Source organism: Pristiophorus japonicus, chromosome 8 (genome assembly GCF_044704955.1).
Source record: "Pristiophorus japonicus isolate sPriJap1 chromosome 8, sPriJap1.hap1, whole genome shotgun sequence".
Lineage (NCBI taxonomy): Eukaryota > Metazoa > Chordata > Chondrichthyes > Pristiophoridae > Pristiophorus > Pristiophorus japonicus.
Genome location: NC_091984.1, coordinates 241,618,000 through 241,639,237, shown reverse-complemented (window position 1 = coordinate 241,639,237; position 21,238 = coordinate 241,618,000). Strand labels below are relative to the sequence as shown.

The following is a 21,238-nucleotide window of genomic DNA, read 5'->3' as shown; positions in this document are numbered from 1 at the left end:
TCTGTATAACAGAAAGCTCGTGCGTATCCATCACATCACAGCTTTCAGACGTCAGGTGTGGTGTAGCCTCACTCCGAGGCTGTTGGTCCTCAGTGTGGCACAGCTCTAAGTAGCACAGACACTGACAAATGGCTCAAACCATCACTCAGCTGCTGGAACCCATGGCTAAATGTAAAGAAATTGAAAAGTAGCAGAACGTACCGACAAAGTTATCAAATCCCACCAGCCTCCTTTTCAAATCAACCAATCACAAAGCAACAAGTGCTACCAAAAAGACCAATCAAATTGTTCTCAATAACGTCTCTACATTGTTATTAGGGGGTTTTTGAAGGTGGAAAGAGAGGTGGAGAGGCTTAATTCGGGAGTATCGAAGAGTTCGACTGAGGTGGCAGAACACTCTTAAATGTGAATTGCTGGGGGACCAGGAGCCAGAGTAGGCCAGTGGGATTGGGATGATGGTGGGAGCAGCGACACTGCGAGATAGTATCGATGGTTTGGACAAGTTGGGGTTAATGGAGGATGAAGATTGCGAGGCCAGTAAGAGAGGTCAGGGGTCACAGTCACAGGATAAGGGGTCGGCCATTTAGAACTGAGATGAGGAGAAATTTCTTCACTCAGAGGGTTACGAATCTTTGGAATTCTCTACCCAAGAGGGCTGTGGAGCTTAGTCTGAGTATATTCAAGACAGAGATCGATACATTTTTAGATATGAAGGGAATCATGATATGGGGACAGTGCAAGAAAGTGGAGTTGAGGTAGAAGATCAGCCATGATCCTATTGAATGGTAGAGCAGGCTCGAGGGGTCGAATGGCCGACTCCTGCTAATTCTTATGTTCTTATGAGAGCATTCAAGTGGTCAAGATTGGAGCTGGTAAAGCACAGATATGGGCTTGAATAGCTGTGGAATTGAGATAGGGGCAGTGCTGGGCAATATTGCAGAGATGGAAATAAACAGTGCTGTGGAGTTTAAAAATCAGCTCCTGTTTGAACAAGACAAAGATTACAAAGACAGTGGCCAGGGAGGAAGATCGGATCAGGAGCATTGTTTGTGGCAGGAGGCGGAACAGATCCAGTTATTGCCCTGACTGTTGCCAGCTGCACCAGCTCACAACTACTATATACAGCAGGCACCTCAGAACACTGGAGAAGTACCACCAGCACTGCCTCCACAAGATGCTGCAAATCCATCGGCAGGATAGGCATACCAACGTCAGTGTTCTCACTCAGGCCAACATCCCCAGCATCAAAGTACTGACCACGCTCGATCAGCTCCGCTGGGCAGGCCACATCGTCCGCATGTCCGACACGAGACTCCCAAAGCAAGCGCTCTACTCAGAACTCTGACACAGCAAGCGAGCCCCAGGTGGGCAGAGGAAACGCTTCAAGGACACCCTCAAAGCCTCCCTGATAAAATGTAACATTCCCACCGACACCTGGGAATCCCTGGCCCAAGACTGCCCCAAGTGGAGGAAGAGCATCCAGGAGGATGCTGAGCACCTCGAGTCTCATTGCCGAGAGCATGCAGAAACCAAGCGCAGGCAGCGGCAACCCAGGCACCCCACCCATCCATTCGCCCCACTTGTGACAGAGACTGTAGGTCCCGCATTGGACTCTTCAGTCACCTGAGGGCTCATGTTTGGTGTGGAAGCAAGTCTTCCTCGACTCCGAGGGACTGCCTATGATGATGATGATGATGAACTAGCTCACATACTGTTGCACACCCTTTCTTTTATTCAAGTGATAACAAGAACTGAGTCAGGTTCTGTCTTCAGACAGTTGGGCATGAGCCTGAAGGTCCCAGGTTACACTTGCATGTGTTTTGTGAGTGCAATTCTTGACTGCACAGGAAACAGAATCGTGTGTAAATTATGCAGCCATTGCATTTTACATTGGCTGTAAAGCATCTGGGAACATCCTGAAAGACACTATTTAAATGCAGGTCTTTCTATCTTTATTATGAAACCGCAATTGGAAGAGGAAAATTGACTCCAATCATTACACCAGGTGGTTTTCAGGTACAGGCACATCATTTGACAGCAGCGGTATGCCATTTTCAAGCAGTAATATAACTATATTTGTACTATGATGCACAGACCTGCTGATTTCAACTTCATCCGTAAGCAAGTTTTCCAAACGAAATGGCTGACTCAATGGAATTTCCCGTTTCAGTATGTCATTCTGCCATTCATTGTAAATCATTTCATGGCGAAACTCTGAGCTGAAGGCTCCCTCATAGCTCAGGAAAGCTGCACAAATCAGGCAGTCTCCAAGTAATCTCACTCTACGGATCTTTAGGTCCTCCAAGTCCTTTGTCCATCTGTTTGGGGAAAATGGAAGATGAATGCCTTGTTCATTATGTTGAGGCAGCAGTGGGATTTCTGTACACCATGTTTAATGAAATATTTCAGCTCAGTCTTAACGAGGGATTATAATTGGAACTGAAAACTGACTTTAATATGTGAATTCCAATTTATATTGGAGAGCAATCATTTGCTAAATTAAGGTTTGCCAATTGAACTACTTTCCATTTCCTGCACTAATATAACTCTTCATCCTTCAATCAACACTGCTCACTGAGCCCGTTGCTGTCTGTAGGACCTTGCTCGACACAAATTGGCCGTGGTGCCTGCCTACATAAACAGCAGTGACTGCACTTCAACATTCATTCACTGCCTGTTAAGCACTTTGGGATGTTCCAAGGCCATGCTAAATAAATGCAAGTTATTTCCTTCTTTGAGTAGATTTTCCTCGACTATTATTATTATTTCTGAAATCGTACAAACATCTAAAAGAACAGTCCTCCAAGAGCGTGTCACAAGTCACAATGAAGAGAGTTTGTAGATGCTGTTTACCACAAGAACAGCAGAAAGCCCGAGGAAAGTCAGTGCCTGTCTTTACAAGGACATCTCCACCAACGCTCTTCTGGAAGGCGAGTTTCATTGGAGAGGCTGGTGAGGAGGAGGACCTGATGCAGGCCCAGTCTGGCAGCCAGGTCCTTCAGGACTTGGCCAGCAGCTGTAGACCTCTACCACCCAGAGCACCTTCTGTGCCTTTCTTCCCTCAGAGCTTCCTGTAAGTGGTGCCCAACATGGAGTAGTACTGATTCATCAGCTGAGGGAGGGTGCTCGGTGTTTATCAGCAGGTTTCCGTGACCTTGTTTGACCTGAAACTGTGAGATCCGGAGTCAATGTTGGAGATTTCCAGGCCACAGCCACCCACTGTATATTACTGTACTCCCGCCTCTGTTGTTGGAACAGCGCCTAGCCAGGGATGGTGATGGTCAGTCTGGGTGTTGGCTGATAGATATGTCCTGTGAGTATGACTATGTCATGCTGCAGCTTGACCTGTCTGCGAGACAGCTCTCCCAACTGGGGTACCAGCCCCAGATGTTGGTGAGGGGCACTTTGCAGGGTTAATGGGGATTGTCACAGTCTTACCCTGAAACGATGCGCGAGTCATTGCAGATAGATCTGTCCAATATCCTTTATATTCATGAACTTTGTAGTGACTATTAATGCTATCAAGGGCAGTGAGGGATGAGCAATAAATACTGCCGTGTCAATGTCAACATATCGCAAGAATAGATGAATATAATCTCGAACTTGTTTACTGTGCAGGGCTGGTATGTAAAGAATGATCTCCGTTATACATTGAAACATTATCCCACATTTTAACACAATTCAAATAGCTCAGTGCTGAAAGAGACCATCTCAAATGTCAGATCCTCGTTAGGCAGGTCCTCGTCAACCCAGTGAGGTCACTAAAGTCAACACCGGGCAGCCAATCAGAAAAGCAGTTCACACTGCTCCTTTATCCAAAAGCCCAATGCTGTAATACTCGTGCACTCAACACCCAATCAGGAAATACAGATAAGCACAAGCTACATGGGGGTGAAAGTGGTGTTTGCTGCCCACTGGTCGATAGCCCGTTTCACAGCCCGCCTGATGTCCGTTACCACTGACTTCAATGGAAAGGAACGTTAGGCAACACGTTAAGCAGGCTCCTGATTCGCTATCGCCCATTTTACCCGACCAGCCCAGGCCAATTTACACCCCCGATCTTTGATGGGTTGAACATGTGCCGAGAGAACGCACCGAATGTTTTCCGACCCCAAGCCAGAGATGAGCTTGTCGGCTGCCACCAGTCGACGTTCCATGACTTCGGCTTCTTCCTGCAGCTGCTGCTTTTCCCTCATCGCAGCCTCATACCGGTCGCTCAGTGCCTGCAGCTCCCTCTGGATCGCCGCTAGCTCCGCCTGGATCTTCTCCAGGTCACGTTTGCTTTGATAGTAATTGCGTTCTAACCTGGCCACCTGCAGAAAGAATGATCACATTCAGTGGAGCTTTCGCTCTCGGTCCTACAGATCAACACGCAGGGGGAGAAAAACTGAATCTGGCTGCCTAAAGGTCATAAGCATAAAATAAACGTCTGGCTGCAGAAAGCACAATGACAGACAGTGATGCTTGCCTTTTCTCGTTTTGGTTTGATTTCTTTGGCCACATCACAGTAGCCCATGACAGCCTCCACAAACTTCAGCATTCCAGCTCCCGCTCTACTGATGGCCTGCATCTCATCCAATGAGGTGTTCAGATTCTTGAGGAAACCTACAAACAGACACACTATTCGTTAAACAATCTGACATATTTCTTCATTAATAGCTGAACTGTGATGTTCCTATGGCACATCCTTCTTTCACACTGTAAAAAGCCTGTTACACAATAGACACCAATTTGCTTGGGCCACTTGGTGCATTCCAACCGTAACCCCGCTGGGAGTACATTGGGAAAGGCTGGAAAGGGGCCGGGACCTGGATACCCTGGAGCCTGTCCTCTGCCGGGGCGGGCCGGGGAGAGGCCTTCTCTGGGCAGAACTTTCGTCTACTCCAAAGATACACAATACTATGAGGCAGGGGCTCCTGACACTGGGAGCTCAGTGGAACCCTGGATTAGTGCACGGTCAGTGAGAAAAGCTGCACTGACTTCCAGAAGGCCACAAGTGCAATGGTTATGTTACTGGACTAGTAATCCCGAGAATGAGGGGCTGAAGTTGTCTCTTTCTATAAGAGGCGGCCACGGGTCAGTAAGGTCTCACTGCTCGGTCAGCGCGGAGGGGCCGACATTTTGAAAACTGCCCTCCATTCTTGGAGCGGTGAGCGGGACCGCTCCGGCCCTCTTCCTACCCACTGGGCACACGCTGACCTCTTAACGACCAGCGGCGACCCCCTTTCCGCCCCGCGTGGGAAATTGCCCCGCGGGAGCGGATGGACCTCCACTCTGTGCTCCCGGTGGGAAGCTTCTTGTGGCTGGGCGGCGCGTCCGTTCTTAAAGGGGAGGGCGCACTGCGGCCCGACAATGGCGGCCACGGGTTCGGCCGGGCAGCCAACAGGCAGCCCCGCACCTCCTCTTGGGTACCAGGCCGCTGGCCCGGCCAAAACCCTCCCTGGTGGCCGAGTGGGCCCAACTAAACTTTGTGCAGAGCTCGCAGCGGCCCTCCCCTTTAACTGAAGGGGAGGGGTGGTGTGACACGTCAGTGCGCCGCTGATGACCCAGAACGGTCAACCCGCTCCAACGGCACTTCCGCCCCGCTGCAAAAAAATAATAAAGTCCTGAATTTGGGTGGATTATCCGCGCCATACATTGGGGTGGTCAGAACACTCACAGAACGGTAAGTGCAACCCGTTTGGGGCGGAGGGCAATTTCAATCCCCGAGAGTTCAAACCCCACCAGGACAGTTTGAGAATTTGCATTCAGTTCAAAATTATGGAAATAAAAAGCTGGGTTGAGTAAAAGTGACCATGAAGCTGTCGAATTGTCGTAAAAACCCACTTGGTTCACGAATGTCCTTTAGGGAAGGAAACCTGCCATCGTTAACCGTCTGGGCCTATATGTGACTCCAATTCCACACCAACAGGGTTGATTCTTTGCTGCCCCCTGACGTGGCCCAGCGACCCCCTCAATTGTATCTAACTATTAGGGATGGGCAAAAAATGTCGGCCTTGCCAGCAATGCCCACATCCTGAGAACTAATTTAAAAAGTAGGCCCAGCGGGGAGGCTATCCAGTGAAGCAGGCTGGATCCCTTTAAATCAAGTCATGTATTTTCCTCAATATACTCTATTACAAATAGGCCCAAAGGGGTGCAGAATCGGCCAACACCCCAGACTTCAGGAGTCGGAGTTTCTGGCTGTGCCCAGTGACAGGGGCACTCACTAACCATGCCCTCCGACCAACCCCACTTACATGAATAGGGTTAACAGAGGGCACAATACCCACAGTGACCACGGGATCGCGAGCTGTGCAATGCCGCAGACATTAACACGCAATATCCCATGATGGGCGACTGTTAAAGTTAGTGCACCCCTGTACCTAATGAATTCTAGTTCAAGCATTTACCTTTCACGGTCTTGACTTGATTCTGCCCGATAGCATCACAGTCCATTTCCATCAGGGATTTGAGGAAGTTTGCCTCGGACATCATGCCTTTGGCCGATTTCCAGTTAATCTCCTTGTATCCTCTCATGACAAGGATACATTCACAAACAGTTTGCACTTGTCGAGGAGGTTTTGCAAATGATCTTTTTATTTAAAAAAACAGAAAAAATGTTAAATGGTGCAATAAAATACTCACCAACAAATTCTATTCAATCGCTCAAAATGAGTTACATTGTGATAATAACACCACCCTTTCTAATTCTTCACCATTTAATGCTATTCTGTATTGAGAAGTGCAGCTTTATCATTTAAAAGTAAAGTTAACATCAGTGCCTGCTGTCCTGCATGCTGTTGAGGAAATGCACTTTGCATCCTCCATGTCACATACATTTAGTGCAGCTAAACATTCATTATTCATCACGTACTGCAGATGGCGGACTCCGATTAAGATCGATATGCTGAGCATGGGAAGAAATTTCAAATGGTGTCTGCTCTTAAAAGCCACATTGACATTAATCACAAGAAAAAAAGCTTCTACAATACCAAGTATGGCACGTGAGTTAGAGAGACAGATAGAAATTAGTGACAGCATCGACCAGAGACAAACACTAGCAGTGGATAGATAGTTCATGAACTCGATTTCCATTTACTGTCCAGAGGTCAAAGCTTTTGGATACATTTATTTTGGATATATTTATGATATTATCACAGAATCATAGAATGATACAGCGCAGGAGGCCATTTGGCCCATCATGCCTATGCCGTTTTTATTTTATTTGTTTCTGTGATGTGGGTGTTGCTGGCAAGGCCGGCATTTATTGCCCATCCCTAATTGCCCCTTGAGAAGGTGGTGGTGAACCGCCTTCTTGAACCGCTGCAGTCCGTGTGGTGAAGGTGCTCCCACAGTGCTGTTAGGGAGGGAGTTCCAGGATTGTGACCCAGCGACGATGAAGGAACGGCCGATATATTTCCCAGTCAGGATGGTGTGTGACTGGGAGGGGAACGTGGAGGTGGTGGTGTTCCCATGCACCTGCTGCCCTTGTCCTTCTAGGTGGTAGAGGTCGTGGGTTTGGGAGGTGCTGTCGAATAAGCCTGGCTGCGATAAAGGCAGCATTTTTTGCCATTTAAAATTTTAAATGTATTTTACCCCTTTTTTGTCCCCTTCCCTCAGTCACTCAGGCCCAGGTAGGAAACCGGCTAGGCCTCCACGAACCAATATAAAACTGGCCCTAAGCTGCCTGATCTGCTGACTTCCCCCCCTGGCCCATTTTATGATTGAGATTATGAACCTGCCTAGTGGGAGTCAGGAAACAGGAGCAGGCCAGTCAGCCACTGCTCAACCATTTTGTTCACCATGGCAGCTCCACTGTTTAAGCCTCAATTACCACGCAAGGATCTATCTCAATTTTAATCACCTCAATTCATTCTATACTTGTAGCCTTCCTAGAATCATAGAAACTTAGAGCACTGGAGGCCTTTCAGCCCATCGTGCCTGTGCCAGCTCTTTAAGAGAGTGATCCAATTAGTCCCACTCCCTTTCCCCATTGCCCTGTCATTTTCTCCCCTTCGAGTATTTATCCAATTCACTTCTGAAAATTCCACTATCCAAAAGCATTCCAGACCATAATAACTCAGTGCGTAAAAAAATGTTTTCTCTTCATCTCCCCCTCTGTTTCTTTTGCCAATTACCTTAAATCTGTGCCCTCTGGTTAGCGAGCCTCCTGCCAGTAGAAACAGTTTCTCCTTATTTACTTTAGCAAAACCCTTTGTGATTTTGAACGTCTCTATTAAATCTCCCCTTAACCTTCACTGCTCTAAAGAGAACAATCCCAGCTTCTCCAGTCTCTCCGTGTAATTGAAATCACCATTCCAGTAAACCTCCTCGACAGCCTCTCCAAGGCCTTGACATCCTTCCTAAAGTGTGGGGCCCAGAATTGGCCACAATACTCCAGCTGGGGCCTAGCCAGTGTTTTGTAAATGTGAACCCCAATCCCTTGCTGTTGTAACTCAATGGGTTGGAAACACCATGCCTGTAACGGCGTTAACCCGGGCGGGGCGGTGAATTTTGTGCCAGGAAATGGTTTGCCTCTCCAGCCGCAAAATTCACCAGCTGGGTCCCGAGTGTGGGGCGCAATGCTAAGGGAGGCGTTCCACACCTCTCTTAGGGCGTTAGGCCGGATGAGCAACTGAAAATCCTGAGGTAAACAGCCGGCCTCGGAGCGCTCAGAGAGGCTTCGGGAAAAACCAAAAACATCCCCAATACATGACTCACCCCACCTCAATATAAACCGCAAAAATAAAAACATTAAAACCAATCCCACTTATCCCTGGTCAACGTTGCTTCCCTCACTGCAGCCGCGACAGCTTGGAATGGCAGCTTTCCCAGGTGTTCCCACCTGGGGGCACTATGGATCGGGCGCGAACCAAACATCGAGCCGGTGTCACAACCAGGGGCTTTGCACACCGGCTCGGCTTGCCTCTCCCGGGTGGTAACGCTCTGCGCCCTCTCAAACCCAGCACCGAGTGTCCCAGCGGGGCGCTGGATGCTGGCCACCTGCCCACACGTGCTTATTGCCGCCCCCCGAGGCGCTAACAGGGGCAGCAGAAGACCGAAAATCCAGCCCTTTATTTATAAAGCCCAGGATCCCGCATGCATTTTAACATCTTCTCAACCTGCCCTGCTACCTTCGGCGATCTGTGCACATACACCCCCAGCTCTGTTCCTGCAACCTCTGTAAAATTGTACCAGTTATTTATACTGCCTCTCCTCATTCTTCCTTCACACTCTCTGTGCTAAATTGTATCTGCCATGTGCCTGCCCATTTCACCAGTCTGTCTGTGTCCTCCTGAAGTCCGCTACTATCCTCCTCACTGTTCACTACATTTCCGAGTTACGTGTCATCTGCAGTTTTGCGATTATGCCCTATATACCCAAGTCCAGGTCATTAATATATATCAAAAGAGCAGTGGTCCTAATACAAACCCCCGGAGAACACCACGGTATACTTCCCTCCGTCTGAAAAACAACTCTTCACCACTGCTCTGCTTTCTGTCCCTTGGCCAATTTCGGACCCATACTGCCACTGTCCCTTTAATCCCATGGGCTTCAATTTTGCGAACAAGTCCATTATGTGGTACTTTGTCAAACGCTTTTGAAAGTCCATATACATAACATCGACCGCACTGCCCTCATCAACCCTCTCCGTTATTTCAACAAAAACATCTAAAACATTATTATTGGAATAAACAGCTTGAGTATTTAAACGGCAGCTGTGAAGGTGGTTGCGACTGACCTGATCTCTGTGACATCAGACTTATCGAGACTCTGTAATGCCACCCTGGCAGCCTCAAGAGCCGGCAAAGCTTCAGCCAACGAATTCTCTGCATCCTGCTTTTCCACTGCTATCACCTTATTCTGTTCCTCGATCTCGGCAGCTTTCTCTACCGCCAGCTGCCTCTTCTCCTCAGCTGAAAAATGTACGTAATGGAGCAGTAAATGAGCATTTATTTACTCTTCCGACAGGACTGAATATGCTGCAAATTCCACAGTAAAAAATAAGACTTACATTCATATAGCGCCTTTCACGACCACCAGACATCGCAAAACTCATAATAGCCAATGAGGCACTGTTGTAACGTGGGAAACGCCACAGTCAATTTATTCACAAACAGCAATGTGATAATGACCCAGGTAATCTGTTTTAGTGATGCTGATTGAGGGATAAATATTGGCCAGGACACCGGGGATAACTCCCCTGCTCTTCTTCAAAATAGTGCCGTGGGATCCTTTACATCCACTGAGAGAGCAGACGGGGCCTCGGTTTAACGTCTCATCCGAAAGGCAGCACAGTACTCCCTCAGCACTGCACTGGAGTGTCAGCCTAGATTTATGTGCTCCTCCCTGGAGTGAGATTTGAAGCCACAACCTTCAGACTCAGGCGGTGAGTCCTGAGCCACAGTTGACACTTAATTCGAGTATAAGCATAGCTTACACATAGACTAGAATTAAATACTGTGACAAGCTTAACTAAAAGTACGAAACTTCACTAAAAACTTTTACTATTGGTAGAGTATCAGGGAGTGCGTAAGTGCAGTGAGTGGATGCAGTTAAGATATAGATCAGCCATGATCTCATTGAATGGCGGGCAGTAAAGGCTCGAGGGGCTGAATGGCCTCCTCCTGTTCCTATGTTCCCAAGTATGACTGGCCAGCACATAACATAAGAAATAGGAGCAGGAGTTGGCCATTTGCCCCTCAAGCCTGCTCCGCCATTTAATACGATCATGGCTGATCTGATCATGGACTCAACTCCACTTCCCTGCCCGCTCCCCATAACCCTTTACTCCCTTATCGCTCAAAAATCTGTGTATCTTAGCCTTAAATATATTCAATGACCCAGCCTCCACAGCTCTCTGAGGCAGAGAATTCCACAGATTTACAATCCTCTGAGAGAAGAAATTTCTCCTCATCTCAGTTTTAAATGGGCGGCCCCTTATTCTGAAACTATGCCCCCTCGTTCTAGATTCCCCCACGAGGGGAAACAATCTCTCAGCATCTACCCTGTCAAGCCCCCTCAGTATCTTATATGTTTCAATAAGATCACCTCTCATTCTTCTAAACGCCAATGAGTATAGGCCCAACCTGCTCAACCTTTCCTCATAAGTCAACCCCCTCATCTCTGGAATCAACCTAGTGAACCTTTTCCGAACAGCCTCCAATGCAAATATATCCTCCCTTAAATACGGAGACCAAAACTGTACGTAGTACTCCAGGTGTGGTCTCAACAATACCCTGTACAGTTGTAGCAGGACTTCTCTGGTTTTACACTCTATCCCCCTTGCAATAAAGGCCAACATTCCATTTGCCTTCCTGATCACTTGCTGTACCTGCATACTAACTTTTTGTGTTTCATGCACAAGGAACCCCAGGTCCCTCTGTATTGCAGCCTTTTATATCGGCCCCAGCACCCAGCCCTGTGACACCCCACTAGTTACCGTTTGTCAACCGGAAAATTTACCCATTTATCCCGACTCTCTGTTTTTTGTTAGTTAGCCAATCCTCTGTCCTTACTCTTATATTATTCCGAACCCCGTGAACTTTTATCTGGTGCACCTTTTATGTGGCAGCTTATCGAATGCCTTCTGTAAATCCAAATACACCACATCCACTGGTTCCCCCTTATCCACCCTGCTCGTTACATCCTCAAAGAGCTCCAGCAAATTTGTCAAACATGATTTCCCTTTCATAAAACCATGCTGGCTCTGCTTGATTGTATTATGCCTTTCCAAATATCCTGCTACTGCTTCCTTAATAATGGACTCCAGCATTTTCCTAATACAGATGTTAGGCTAACTGGTCTATAGTTTCCTGCTTTCTGTCTGCCTCCTTTTTTTAAATAGGGGTGTTACATTTGCAGTTTTCCAATCTGCTGGGACCTCCCCAGAATCCAGGGAATTTTGGTAGATTATAACCAATGCATCCACTATCTCTGCAGCCACTTCTTTTAAGACCCTGGGATGCAGGCCATCAGGTCCAGGGGACTTGTCCACCTTTAGTCCCATTATTTTACCAAGTGCTTCTTCTTTATTGACAGTGATTGTATTAAGTTCCTCCCTCCCCATAGCACCTTGATTATCCAGTATTGGGATGTTTTTAGTGTCTTCTATCATCAAGGCCAATACAAAATATTTGTTCGAAGTCTGCCATTTCCCTGCTCCCCGTTATTAATTCCCCAGTCTCATTCGCCAGGAGACCAACGTTTACTTGAGTCACTCGTTTCCTTTTTATATAGAGGTTCGCCCTCCCGAATCCGGCAACCTTGGGACCGAGGCTGTGCCGGTTTTCATCTTTCTCTGGACTTCGGAACGTCTTTCTGACGTCCCGAATCCGGAAACACCCGAGCCCAGGTTCAAGTATTTCCGGATTTCAGAATGTCAGAATCGCCCAGGAGCTGTTCGGGCCGCCGGCCCTGGAGATGAGATCGTCAGGAGGGGCCCCGCCGGGAAGTGTTCGGGAGGGGCCCGCCGCCGGGAAGTGATCGGGAGGGGCCCACCGCCGGGAAGTGTTTGGGAGGGGCCCGCCGCCGGGGACCTGTTTGGGAGGGGCCCGCCGCCGGGAAGTGTTTGGGAGGGGCCTACCGCCGGGAAGTGTTTGGGAGGGGCCCGCCGCCGGGGACCTGTTTGGGAGGGGCCCGCCGCCGGGAAGTGTTTGGGAGGGGCCTGCTGTGGATCTGTTTGGGAGGGGCCCACCGCCGAGGATCTGTTTGGGAGGGGTCCCGCCGTGGATCTGTTTGGGAGGGGCCCACCGCCGAGGATCTGTTTGGGAGGGGCCCCGCCGAGGACCTGTTTGGGAGGGGCCCCGCCGAGGATCTGTTTGGGAGGGGCCCCGCCGAGGATCTGTTTGGGAGGGGCCCCGCCGAGGACCTGTTTGGGAGGGGCCCCGCCGAGGATCTGTTTGGGAGGGGCCCCGCCCAGGACCTGTTTTGGAGGGGCCCTGTCGAGGATTTGTTTGGGAGGGGCCCCGCCCAGGACCTGTTTTGGAGGGGCCCTGTCGAGGATTTGTTTGGGAGGGGCCCCGCCGAGGACCTGTTTGGGAGGGGCCCGCCCCTGAGGATCTGTTTGGGAGGGGCCCCGCCGAGGACCTGTTTGGGAGGGGCCCGCCCCTGAGGATCTGTTTGGGAGGGGCCCCGCCGAGGATCTGTTTGGGAGGGGCCTGCCGCCGAGGACCTGTTTGGGAGGGGCCCGCCGCAGTGGAGGACCTGTTTGGGAGGGGCCTGCCGCAGTGGAGGATCTGTTTGGGAGGGGCCCACCGCCGAGGACCTGTTTGGGAGGGGCCCACCGCCGAGGACCTGTTTGGGAGGGGCCCGCCGAGGACCTGTTTGGGAGGGGCCTGCCGCCGAGGGTCTGTTTGGGAGGGGCCCGCCGAGGATCTGTTTGGGAGGGGCCCGCCGCAGTGGAGGACCTGTTTGGGAGGGGCCCACCGCCGAGGACCTGTTTGGGAGGGGCCCACCGCCGAGGACCTGTTTGGGAGGGGCCCACCGCCGAGGACCTGTTTGGGAGGGGCCCGCCGAGGACCTGTTTGGGAGGGGCCCACCGCCGAGGACCTGTTTGGGAGGGGCCCACCGCCGAGGACCTGTTTGGGAGGGGCCCGCCGAGGACCTGTTTGGGAGGGGCCCACCGCCGAGGACCTGTTTGGGAGGGGCCCACCGCCGAGGACCTGTTTGGGAGGGGCCCGCCGAGGATCTGTTTGGGAGGGGCCCACCGCCGAGGACCTGTTTGGGAGGGGCCCCACCGCCGAGGACCTGTTTGGGAGGGGCCCCGCCGAGGACCTGTTTGGGAGGGGCCCACCGCCGAGGACCTGTTTGGGAGGGGCCCGCCGAGGACCTGTTTGGGAGGGGCCCGCCGAGGACCTGTTTGGGAGGGGCCCGCCGAGGACCTGTTTGGGAGGGGCCCGCCGAGGACCTGTTTGGGAGGGGCCCACCGCCGAGGACCTGTTTGGGAGGGGCCCGCCGCAGTGGAGGAGTTCCTTGTCTGGCCCGAGGTAACGTGGAGGGAGGGGGGACCGGGGGAGAAGTTGAGGTGGGACCGAGACCGGGGGAGTCCGGATATCGGAACATTTTCTGGTTTCCGGACGACCCCGCCACGGATCGGCCCGGTGTCCGGATTCCGGAACACCAGATTCTGGAGGTCGAACCTGTACCTGTAGAAACTCTTACTATCTGTTTTTATATGTTTTGCTGCTTTATTCTCAGTCTATCTTCCCTCTATTATTTTTTTAGTCGTCGTTCTCTGTTTTTAAAAATTTCCCAATCCTCTGGTCTCCCACTAGTTTTGGCCACTTTGTATGCCACTGTTTTCAATTCAATACCATCCTTTATTTCCTTAGTTAGCCACAGATGGTTATCCCTTTTCTTAAAGTCTTTCCTTCTCACTGGAATATATTTTTGTTGCGAGTTATGAAATATCTCCTTAAATGTCTGCCACTGCTCATCAACCATCCCACACTTTAGTCTATTTTCCCAGTCCACTTTAGCCAACTCTGCCCTCATACCTTTGTAGTCTCCTTTATTTAAGCTTAGGACACTGGTTTGAGATCCAACTTTCTCACCCTCCAACAGAATTTGAAATTCTTGCTATTGAGGGAGTGCAGCGAAGGTTCACCAGACTGATTCCCGGGATGGCGGGACTGACATATCAAGAAAGACTGGATCAACTGGGCTTGTATTCACTGGAGTTCAGAAGAATGAGAGGGGATCTCATAGAAACGTTTAAAATTCTGACGGGTTTAGGCAGGTTAGATGCAGGAAGAATGTTCCCAATGTTGGGGAAGTCCAGAACCAGGGGTCACAGTCTGAGGATAAGGGGGAAGCCATTTAGGACCGAGATGAGGAGAAACTTCTTCACCCAGAGAGTGGTGAACCTGTGGAATTCTCTACCACAGAAAGTAGTTGAGGCCAATTCACTAAATATATTCAAAAAGGAGTTAGATGTAGTCCTTACTACTAGGGGGATCAAGGGGTATGGCGAGAAAGCAGGAATGGGGTACTGAAGTTGCATGTTTAGCCATGAACTCATTAAATGGCGGTGCAGGCTCGAAGGGCCGAATGGCCTACTCCTGCACCTATTTTCTGTTTCTATGTTTCTAACCATGTTATGATCACTCTTTCCTAGAGGATCCTTTACTCGGCGATCGTTTCATTACACAGTACCAGCTCTAAGATAGCCTGCTCCCTGGTTGGTTCCGCAACGCACTGTTCAAGGAAACTATCCTGGATACACTCTATGAACTCTTCCTCAAGGCTACCCTGGCCAATTTGCTTTGTCCAATCAATATGAAAGTTAAAATTGCCCATGATTATTGCCGTACCTTTTTTACAAGCCTCCATTATTTCTTGATTTATGCTCCGTCCTACAGTGTGGCTACTGTTAGGGGGCCGATAGACTGCACCCACCAGTGATTCTGCCCCTTATTATTCCTTATCTCCACCCAAACTGATCCAACATCTTGATCTTCTGAGCCAATATCGTTTCTCACTACTGCACTGACCATCCTTTATTAACAGAGCTACCCCACCTCCTTTTCCTTCTGTCTGTCCTTCGAATTGTCAAAAACCCTGAATATTCATCATGGCTATTTACTTCAAAAAGTTCCTAGATAAACTGGGCTCAGCCAACCCATATAATAACATTCATTTGCCCGCATTATTTTTTTAATGAGAGTATGAAGTAGTATTATGCATTCCCCTTTTTCTATTTGTACACGTCTCTTTGGCTACACAATCTTTTGTAGTAAACAGGTAAATCTGCTCCCAAGCCTTTAACAATACTAAAGCAAAATACTGCGGATGCTGGAAATCAGAAATAAAAACAGAAAACGCTGTAAATACTCAACAGGTCAGGTAGCATCTGCGGAGAGAGAAATAGAGTAATGTTTCAGTTTGATGTTCTGATGACAAGTCATCAACCTGAAACGTTAATTCGGTTTCTCTCTCCACAGATGCTGCCTAACTCACTGAGATTTCCAGCATTTGTTGCTTCTATTTTCCTGCAACAATACTGTTTGTCTTTTTTTTAACCAAGTTTCCGTGGAAGAAATTTTTGAGTTAATTTATATCATGATGTTGCTGTGTAGTTAAATTCAGTTCACAAAGGTTAACTCCCAGGGACACACGAACTATCTGGGATGTTGTTTACAGCATTAGGTTATATATTAACCATCTCAGAATTGTATTTCCCAGATACTAGATTAGTTTGAGATAATGTGGATCATTCATCACCTCCTCGAGATATTCACACCTGTAATATTAAAAGAGCTTCAATTCACTAAGCACAGCAGAGGTTTTAGCCCGTGGGCAATGTAGTTGCCATGGCTCCCACACCACGTGGAAGGGAAGACATGAACCAGCTGAGGTTTTGAATGACAACTCACAGCCAATCCTCAACACAGAAAGCTCGGGATAAACGTTGGCTGCCTCTCTCCCTGTAGGTAAAATAGAAAGACAGCCTACAGCAGGGTCTGTGCAGTGTGCAACAAGGGAGGCAGAGGAATCTCACTTACTCTCCAGCCAGAGGAGGGTGGTGAGACACTCGAGGGGCCATGCATGAATACATGTGGCTTCTAATGGGAAAGGTTGGTGCCAATCAAATCAGAGATATTGACTTGTAAAGTGAGGTAGGCTCATATCAAGCAGAGGTTTGCATAATCTATTATTTTTGATGTTTCAAGGAATGACAGTGAATAACCAAATCTCAATGTGAAAGCTGTATTTTGTTCGTTCATATATTCCATGTAAAATAAAGCAGTTTGTTGATTGACCAGTGTCCTCGTCTCACAACAGTGCTCATCTGTCAACTTTCTGAATGATAAGAGAAATGCTAATGCACATGACATACAGCCCCCGGGTCATACGATTTGTGTAACTAAATGTTAGATACTCTCCAGATGATGTGCAACGGTCACCACACGTTAAAAAAATCCGCGCACAGGCATCTTCCACCCCGTCAACTGGAATTCAGGACTGGAACATCAGGTCCTTCATTGAAACATCTGAACTCTTGTGGAAGCAAGTCATCCTGGTTCGAGGGACCGCCTATGATGATGATATGATATGGGAGTTGACCAATGGCACTGCACTCAAGAGAATAAAAAGTACAGGCCAGAAACGTGCATGCATGCTCCAGCGAGTATATGCATGTGACATGATTGGAGCCCTTAGGGCACTGCTCCTGGTAAGTTCCCACCTTGCTCTTATTGGCAGTACCTGAGCCCACTCAGCGTGTGACTGCAGCAGCATGGCTGAAAGCAGCTACCCCGTGGAGTGTGTAGTTTGAACGCACGTACCTCGACCCCTTGAGGGGAATCCAGAACAAGGAGACATCATCTTAACATTAGAGCTAAGCTGTTCAGGAGCAAGATCAGGAAACACTTTTACACAAAAGCAGTAAGACAAATTTGGAACTCTCTCCCGCAAAATGCTGTGAATGATGGGGGTCAATTGAAATTTTCAAGACTGAGATGGGTAAATTTTTGTTGGGTAGGGGTACCGAGGGATACGGAGCAAAGGCGGGTAAATGGAGTTGAGGCATAGATCAGCCAGGATCTAAGTGAATGGTGGAACAGGCTTGAACGGCTAAATGGCTTCCTCCTGTTCCTGTGATGTGCTCGGAGATATGTGCATCCTGTTGTCTAATCATGTGTGTGATAATAAAGATAGAAGAAGCGTAGTAGCAGTGAGGGGCACAAAGGAAGAGGGCAGTAGTGGCTATTGTAAGGTTTTATGGGGCAGGTTTGCTGGATCCCTTGGTCTCCTTCTGCCCGTCAATTTCCTACGTTGGGAAATGATCACAGATCTGTGCTGATAAATGGTGTTAGTATTCACTGAGTTAGTAACTCAGACGCTGGCCTTACCCACAGCAGTGTTCATGGCGATCTCTGCCAATAGAAGTTCGCAGGCCTGCGTTTTTTCCGCCAGTATAATCTTTTGTTCCACAAGCTTCAAGTTTAACTCTGCTAGCTGAATACTGGCCTCTTTCAACTTGTCTAATCCGCCCTCCAAACGCTTACATTGAGCTGCGGGGAGAGGGCGAAGGAGTGTGAATTATAATCTGTTGTGTTAGTCATTCACACATCTCATGTTTCAAACAAATTACACAGTGGGATACGAATACTTAACGTATTCGAATGACGTTCCTCTCGCTTCTCATTTAACACACTCAGATGCTGGCAATTTCTGACCATTTTACCACAAAAAGTACAGGGTGCATTCTTTTCAAGTTCAGTTTTTATAAAGCAAAGGATTGTCACACAAAATGCTAGAAAGGCTGAGTTCCTAGGTAGCTAAGATGATAAGAAGCTAGTTTTGATACTGTTTTCCAACAGACTGTAAACAATAAGCAATTCATTAGACTGTCTTAGCAATCAAAAAAACGCCTCACACTCATTGTGCTGGAAGTCTTTGAACCCATTGATTGGGAGCAGAGGGCGATAAGACAGAAGCAGGGATACAGGCAGATGGGGAACGGCACTATTTTGAAGCAAGAAAGCTGCAACGGTTTAGTCCAAGCTTCTCGCTGAGGCAAGAGGTTAGACATGCTGGAGGATAGTCAGAAGCCATTTTGTTTAAATTAAGTACGGTGACCCACAGGTGTGGGCAAGAGTGTTTTTTTTATATTATTATGCGAAGGTAAGTTGCACCGATTGAATTAAGTGAATCTGGTTATAATGGCTGCTCTTACGTTACTGTAGAAGGTACGATATGGAATTTATATTTTCTCTGTAGGTTGATTAAATAAATGCTAACATTTTGCTAACATGTTTGTAGTTAGGAGTAAATGTTCGGCTGGTTGTAAATGGTCTAAAAAGAATTCATTGTTTTCTCAATAAACATACTTTTTCAAACTTCTGGTTGAAGTATTTTCTTTGTCAAAAGATGTGCACCTACCCAAAATAAATTTATCTTTCTCATCTAGTAATCGAGCGTATGTGTTGATGAAGTCCAGGTAGTTTTTCGGAGTGACATAATTGCTACGCCTCAGCTTCTGCAGGAATGTCAGACTGAACCTTTCCACAGAGTCATGTACCATAACCACGTGGTCAATCACGTTATTAAAATGTTCACCAGGAATCATTGCATTTTTTCCTGAAATGGAAAACGACCGTTAAATGTGCCTCAGTACAGATCCAACCCATGCAGTTTTAACATTTCAGCTGAGGACACACTGGATAGGCTGGGTTTGTTCTCATTGGAACAGAGGAGGTTGAGAGACCTCATCGAGGTGGACAAATTATTGAGGGGCCTGGACATAGTGGATAGTAAGGGCCTATTTCCATTGGTGGAGGGGTCTAGTACGAAGGGCATAGTTTTAAGGTGGTTGGTGGAAGGTTTAGAGGGGATTTGAGGGGGGCTTCTTTACGCAGAGGGTTGTGGGGATCTGGAACTTGCTGCCTGGAACAGTGGTGGATGCAGAAACCCTCACCACTTTTAAGAGATGGTTGGATGGGCACTTAAAGTGCAGTAACCTGCAGGGTTACGGACCTAGAGCTGGTAATTGGGATTAGACTGGATGACCTTTTGTTGGACGGTGCAGATATAATGGTAAGTACTGCAGGGAATAGAATACGGCCAGGGTGATCTCCTGGACTAGTGTCGATCGCCTGGATGGGTCAGAGAGAAATTTTCCCTCATTTTATTCTCCCTAAATTGGCCTGGGTTTTTATCTGGTTTTTGCCTCTCCCAGGAGATCACATGACTCCGGTTGGGGTGGAGTGTAGAATGTTTCAGTACAAGGGGTGTCGCAGTTGTGTGAGGCGGACTGGTTGGGCTGGGTGCTCTTTACCTTTCCGTCATTGTTTCTAGGTTTATATGTAACCTTCAGGGCTGCTGACCGAGGGCCGTGCGGCTCTTTGTCGGCCGCACAGCCCTCGGGCCAAAATGGCTTCCTTCTGTGCTGTAAATTTCTATGTTTCTACATAAGAACATAAGACATAGGAGCAGGAGTTGGTCATACAGCCCCTCGAGCCTGCTCCACCATTTAATACGATCATGGCTGATCTGATCATGAACATAAGAACATAAGAATTAGGAACAGGAGTAGGCCATCTAGCCCCTCGAGCCTGCTCCGCCATTCAATAAGATCATGGTTGATCTGGCCGTGGACTCAGCTCCACTTACCCGCCCGCTCCACATAACCCTTAATTCCCTTACTGGTTAAAAATCTATCGATCTGTGATTTGAATACATTCAATGAGCTAGCCTCAACTGCTTCCTTGGTCAGAGAATTCCACAGATTCACAACCCTCTGGGAGAAGAAATTCCTTCTCAACTTGGTTTTAAATTGGCTCCCCCGTATTTTGAGGCTGTGCCCCCTAGTTCTAGTCTCCCCGACCAGTGGAAATAACCTCTCTGCCTCTATCTTGTCTATCCCTTTCATTATCTTAAATGTTTCCATAAGATCACCCCTCATCCTTCTGAACTCCAACGAGTAAAGACCCAGTCTACTCAATCTATCATCATAAGGTAACCCCCTCATCTCCGGAATCAGCCTAGTGAATCGTCTCTGTACCCCCTCCAAAGCTAGTATATCCTTCCTTAAGTAAGGTGACCAAAACTGCACGCAGTACTCCAGGTGCGGCCTCACCAATACCCTGTACAGTTGCAACAGGACCTCCCTGCTTTTGTACTCCATCCCTCTCGCAATGAAGGCCAACATTCCATTCGCCTTCCTGATTACCTGCTGCACCTGCAAACTAACTTTTTGGGATTCATGCACAAGGACCCCCAGGTCCCTCTGCACTGCAGCATGTTGTAATTTCTCCCCATTCAAATAATATTCCCTTTTACTGTTTTTTTTCCAAGGTGGATGATCTCACATTTTCCGACATTGTATTCCATCTGCAAAACCTTAGCCCATTCGCTTAACCTATCTAAATCTCTTTGCAGCCTCTCTGTGTCCTCTACACAACCCGCTTTCCCACTAATCTTTGTGTCGTCTGCAAATTTTGTTACACTACACTCTGTCCCCTCTTCCAGGTCATCTATGTATATTGTAAACAGTTGTTGTCCCAGCACCGATCCCTGTGGCACACCACTAACCACCGATTGCCAACCTGAAAAGGACCCATTTATCCGACTCTCTGCTTTCTGTTAGTTAGCCAATTCCCTATCCATGCTAATACATTTCCTCTGACTCCGCGTACCTTTATCTTCTGCAGTAACCTTTTGTGTGACACCTTATCGAATGCCTTTTGGAAATCCAAATACACCACATCCATCGGTACACCTCTATCCACCATGCTCGTTATATCCTCAA

General features: G+C 48.2%; 1 protein-coding gene across 2 annotated transcripts in view; it reads right to left on the bottom strand.

Moving 5' to 3' along the window:
• The window catches only part of dnah10 (dynein axonemal heavy chain 10), a 397,024-nt gene that overhangs the window by 73,610 nt on the left and 302,176 nt on the right, over positions 1–21,238 (bottom strand). For both annotated transcript variants that reach the window (XM_070888200.1, XM_070888202.1), the window contains exons 54-60: positions 18,871–19,068; positions 17,838–17,999; positions 9,725–9,899; positions 6,393–6,574; positions 4,469–4,605; positions 4,096–4,313; positions 2,097–2,318 (exon numbers count right to left, since the gene is read on the bottom strand). In XM_070888200.1, coding sequence (XP_070744301.1) covers positions 2,097–2,318; positions 4,096–4,313; positions 4,469–4,605; positions 6,393–6,574; positions 9,725–9,899; positions 17,838–17,999; positions 18,871–19,068 — 1,294 coding nt within the window. The remainder of the gene's footprint in view (positions 1–2,096; positions 2,319–4,095; positions 4,314–4,468; positions 4,606–6,392; positions 6,575–9,724; positions 9,900–17,837; positions 18,000–18,870; positions 19,069–21,238) is intronic.